General features: G+C 35.9%; 1 protein-coding gene across 5 annotated transcripts in view; it reads left to right on the top strand.

Annotated features, from left to right (window-relative positions):
• The first annotated feature begins 2006 nt into the window (after positions 1 to 2006).
• LOC106478298 (ATP-binding cassette sub-family G member 1-like) overlaps positions 2007 to 5345 on the top strand; it is a 110267-nt gene continuing 106928 nt past the window's right edge. For 2 of the 5 annotated variants that reach the window (XM_013938828.2, XM_022381874.1), the window contains exons 1-2: positions 2062 to 2099; positions 3224 to 3552. In XM_013938828.2, coding sequence (XP_013794282.2) covers positions 3264 to 3552 — 289 coding nt within the window. In that variant the 5' untranslated portion in view covers positions 2062 to 2099; positions 3224 to 3263. Of the gene's footprint in view, positions 2100 to 2336; positions 2595 to 3223; positions 3553 to 5345 lie in introns of those variants that run through there. The other 3 variants (XM_022381871.1, XM_022381872.1, XM_022381873.1) reach the window with 3 other exon arrangements.

Below are 5345 nucleotides of genomic sequence, written 5' to 3'. Positions count from 1 at the left end.
CTACTTACTACCGAGGAAGGGTGTAATTGATTTTGATAAAATGACGTTTGGGAACAACAAAGGCCAAATTCCGGTAAGTGTTAAAAGAGAGGTTGAACTAACCAGGTGTCATCAAGCTGAAGTTAAGGTGACTGAAGGAGTTGATGATTGTGAAGTGGAACCAGGTATACATATTAAAGCAAAACAGAAGAAAGACCAAGATTTGAAGTCGATAATTGATTTTCTAAAAGCAAGTGTTTTGCGCCCTGCTTGGAAGAAGGTGTCTAGCTTAAGCCCTGTGGCAAAGAACTATTGGACACAATGGGACCAGTTGAAGCTTAAAGATGGTATTCTTCTCCAGAGATGGGAAAGTGACGACCTGACAAACTGTTATACCGAGAAAGTTACGGGAAGTTGTGCTGTGTCAATCCCATGATAGATTAACAGGAGGACATCTCGGAGTTAAGAAGACATTGAGTCACCTAGGACAGAGATTTTACTGGATAGGTATGTGGCAAGATGTGAAAGAATGGTGCAGGACATGCAGTACATGTTGTGCTAAAAGGGGACCCAACCATAAGGAACATGCTCCGATGAAGTTATATCAAGTTGGTGCACCAATGGAAAGAGTAGCCATTGACATTGCTGGTCCTTTGCCCCAAACTCGTACAGGAAACAGGTAGATTTGTCTTGTGATGGATTATGAAGGCTCGAGTGTCTGCTAGACATCCTCTATTTTGTATATATAAGACCAGTGAGAAGTGATGGCATAAATAATTGAATTGCAGACAGGCAGAGATAGAGACGGACAATTGAGTTAAGCGTGGTAGTAAAGTGCGTGAATCGTTCGTTGTGAATTATAGCGTGTGATCAAGTTAAAGTTTCTCGGAAAGAATTTATACCGAAAAATTAACAAACGAGCACAGACGTAACAATACTTTTTTCCATAAGTTTTTACTCGATCAGGTCTTACTGCCTAACGTTTCTGAAAAAATTAGTAACTTTTTCAGGTTCAAGAACAAAATTACTACATAAGTTACCATTCTCGATACGTGAAATGAATTCATCAGATCCTCCAGCCAGTAGAATTTCAAGAAGCTCTGTTACGTTATGACAGAATCAATGCAAAATCGTTTAGCCAATTATCTTATTTTTAGACTTAAATAGCCCCGTGTGACCGAGAAAAGAATTTGTTCCCTGGAAGTATGCATTATGTGTTAAAAACTGTTGATGATAATTTAGTAAAAACTTTCTTTCGAAAATCAGAACCCTTCTTATCTATAAGTTATGGTTAACTCCTCGTTGCCCCCCTGGGACACAGAGGTATGTCTGCGGACTTATATTGCTAGAAACTGGGTTTCGATACTCGGGGTGGGCAGAGCACAGATAGCCCTTTGTGTAGCTTTGTGCTTAATAACAAAACAACATTTTCACTTTAATAAGAATGTTCCCACACCAGAAGTCACGCAAAGCTGGGAGCATGCAGCTAGAGTTTCTCGAAGAAGCATGAATTTTCCTGGCAACTCTAGTGTGTTCCAGACGCCTTCTTTTTTAGTATATATAAGCCCGGCAAATAAAGCCAGCGAAAAAAAGATATAATTGCATAGATAGATATAGAGATAGATAAATGAGTCGAGCGAACAGTAGGCACCGTAAGTAAACTGTGTGAATCGCTGTGAATTATAGCATGTGTTTATAAAAGTAGTGAAGTTAAAGTGACTGTGGAAATTCTGTGTATTGCAAAGTTGTATCTAGAAAGAATAAACTAGTTTTATTTTAGAAAGGACTTGTTCCTCGGAAAGAATTTATATCGGAAATTAACAAACTAACGGAGACGTAACAATAGTTTCTTCAAACGTCGCCATCTCGTTTGTTTAAAAGCAGATATAGTGTTCTATGTTTCCAATTGACGACCAACTTCGTACTTCATTCCCACAAGTCGTTTTGTAAGGTTTTTTACGCAGGGCCAGTAGTGCATAACTAGAACAGGTTTTTTTTTTTTGTAATTTATTTCAAGATGTATGGTAGGAGTTGCGTGTCACATAGTGTAATAATTAATATTGAGGTTTAAGTGTTTCAGATGTTTTGTTTCGTCGCGAAGATGTAGCTACCTTTGGTGCGTAAGTTTATATTTGTATTTAGGATGCGTTTAGTTGAATTCATTATAGTATTTTTTATCGAAGAACATTGTCTTTGCAATGCGCCGTCGGCTATAGCACAAACTGAAATTGTGTGAAAAACTTTCAAAGTTTCAAAAAGTCTAAATTGAATGGCGCATGTGTAGTGTAGGTTGATAGTGATATATTTATCAGCCTTAAATTAATATACTGTAGTAGTAGTACTGCTACTACCAGTAGTAGAACTACCTGTTTACATGAAGAACTTGAAAATATGAAAATGTTTGTGTCCAAAACTGTTTTCTATTAGGCTTTCCTAATAAGAAATTTAAAATTTCAGATTTATTTGAACGTAAAGGCCCAAAATGTTCTTTAGGATATTGGATCCACTACTTGGTGTTTTCAAGTTTGTATAAATGAATGATTATTTATCAACAGACTTCAAATGAAGTTAAATGAACAGAATAGTGCAGTTGTCTATTATTAATTCTGTAACTTGTAAGTGTTTGTGTTTTTAATTTCATTATCTTGAGTTGAAGTAGTTGTGCCAACAATGACATTCTTCCCTCACATAAAGCAACCTTTACCTAAACTATTCACTTCCTGTCTTGTTTCCATTTATTTCTGTTCATTGTCCATCATTTCTCACCCCCTCCCTGAAATAGCAATGCTATCTCAACTGAGGCTAAAGCAATAAGCTAAGCACTAGTAGTAGTAACATAATAAATATTACTAAGCCAGCCCACAATTTTTGAATATATGCAAATATAACCTGATATATACACCTTCAGAATTTTATAAGAACTTAAACTAACAGCATGGACCACATCATCAAGTAAACTATTATGTAAACATGTAATTAATTATTAACTAATCAAGTTGTATCAAGGTTTCCAAAGTTAAACTGTACATGTATTTTTTGTGTGCCAAACAGTATTTGAGAAATGGTGATAATGAAGTTTTTGTAGCCACTTTCTTTTATTTCACTGTATAAATATCAATTATATATATATATATATATATAATATATTTGATCTTGATTTAATTACTAGAAATATTTGATTTGATATATCCCATATGTTTAGATCTTTAGAAACATGATAATGAAACTTTTTACTTGATTACAGATAAAGAGACGTGCACACATTGGTGAATTTCAAACTGACAATGAATACACATCCTGTAGAAGTTGTGATGCAAGATAATCAGGATAGAAACACTGTGATAGCAGGCTGTTGTGATAATGGTGAGAATACTCATGGGGAACTTGAATCTTTTAACATGCAGCTGTTAACATCTAGTTTACAAGAGGAACGTGTACATGGAATTTCAAGAACAGTTGAGAGCAGGCCCTCTGATGTCAAAATTTTGGTTAACTTGCAAGACGCTCAAACTGTAAATGTTGAATGGAAAAATCTCACCTACACAGTTCCAGAAGGTTACATTTTTAAGCACAGTAAGCCTATTCTTTACAAATATTTTTGTACAAACTATCTAAAATTAATTTTTATGAAAAAAATAATTGTGTAAAAGTAGTATATGTACATGACATGTTTGTATGCTGTGTTTATTTTTTCTGTCATATACTGAGCTAATAATAACATAACCTGTAAATACACTGGTATCTATGATTTTTAAATGAAGTTGTTTAATATTTATTTAAAATAAAAGGTAACATCAGTTTAGCTTTAAAACTACTACAAGAAGTTTTGTGTTACTCTATAAAATTTAATATTAAGCCTAAGCACTTCAAGGTATGAGAATGAAAAACATAAGATCAAGCAAGGTATCAGGAAGCCAATTAGCCCATTGATGTCATCTGTCCTCTGTATTCTTTGGTTAATTACCCGTAAAAATTCTTTCCAAAGAACTTCAGCAATACAAGTCCTTTCTTAAATAAAACTAGTTTTTTTTTCTTAATACAACTTTGCAATACACTTAATTTCCACAGTCACTTTAACTTAAACACACGCTATAATTCACAATGATTTACACACTTTTCTTATGGCTTGACTCGACTATCTGTCTATATCTTCAATCTCTCTGTCTGCTACTCCAGTTCCAATTAATTGTCTCGCTTTATCTGGCACTCTTATATACAGGAATAGAGGGCGTCTAGCAAATACTTGATTATTCGTGATGTTCCCCGATCCTTCTAGAAACTCATCACGTGTTACCAGCATCACGTGAATTTTGCTGTCGTAACACTGCCCCTTCCTTAGTATTGTTCGTTCTGAACAATAGCCACTTAAATTAAACCAACAGATAATTAAAAATAACTTAATTAAATGTACATAATTTACAAACACAAAATTAAAATTCAACAAAGTCTCTTAATTATACGGGACGTATCTTCTTCTGTACTGGTCTCCACCTCGTTGGCTTCTGCTTCACATAAAGTTCATCTGCTCCATCAGGAAATGTCCTATTATCAGTAATAGTCATATCAGTGGTAGTAACTTCATGAAGGGCTTCACTGTTTCCCTTCTCAAAACCAAGTAGAGTTTCTTCTTTGACAGTGGCCTTTCTAGGTGACATGTCTTCAGTGGCATCTTTTGTTCAGTTGTTCACTTCGTTGGCTTCTGCTTCACATAAAGTTCATCTGCTCCATCAGGAAATGTCCTATTATCGGTAATAGTCATATCAGTGGTAGTAACTTCATGAAGGGCTTCACTTTTTCCCTTCTCAAAACCAAGTAGAGTTTCTTCTTTGACAATGGCCTTTCCAGGTGACACGTCTTCAGTGGCGTCTTTTGTTCAGTTGTTCACTTTGTCCCAACTGAAATGTCCTGGATCGTGATAATGCCAAAGCCTGTTGGCATGCACCACCTTTGGCTTACCTCACTGACCACATTTTATTCGGAAAGTCATGTCTGAGAGATGATCCACAATGTCATATGGGCCTTCCCATGGAGAAGACAACTTAGGAGACTTCCCTTTTGTCTTCCTGGGGTTATACAACCACACCTTGTCTCCTGGTACAAAGCTGACTTCAGTAGACTTCTTATCAAAACATAGCTTCATTGAATCAGCAGATGTTTTCAAGTTTGAATGCACTTGATGGTGAATATTACCTTTCTGACAACACTTTCATGAACTCTGACACGTTTTCAGGCAACTCTTCGTAATATGGGCGTCCTGTTAACAGATCCACTGGCAGCTGAAGTTTCCAACCAAACATCAACTTTGCTGGAGTGTATCCAGTGGCTTCCTGCTCTGCTGTTCTATTCAGTGGGGGGGGGAAGAAATC

The sequence above is a fragment of the Limulus polyphemus genome, unplaced genomic scaffold (assembly GCF_000517525.1).
Source record: "Limulus polyphemus unplaced genomic scaffold, Limulus_polyphemus-2.1.2 Scaffold197, whole genome shotgun sequence".
Lineage (NCBI taxonomy): Eukaryota > Metazoa > Arthropoda > Merostomata > Xiphosura > Limulidae > Limulus > Limulus polyphemus.
Note: the sequence above shows the minus strand (reverse complement) of the source record. Positions and strands in the feature narration are given on the sequence as shown.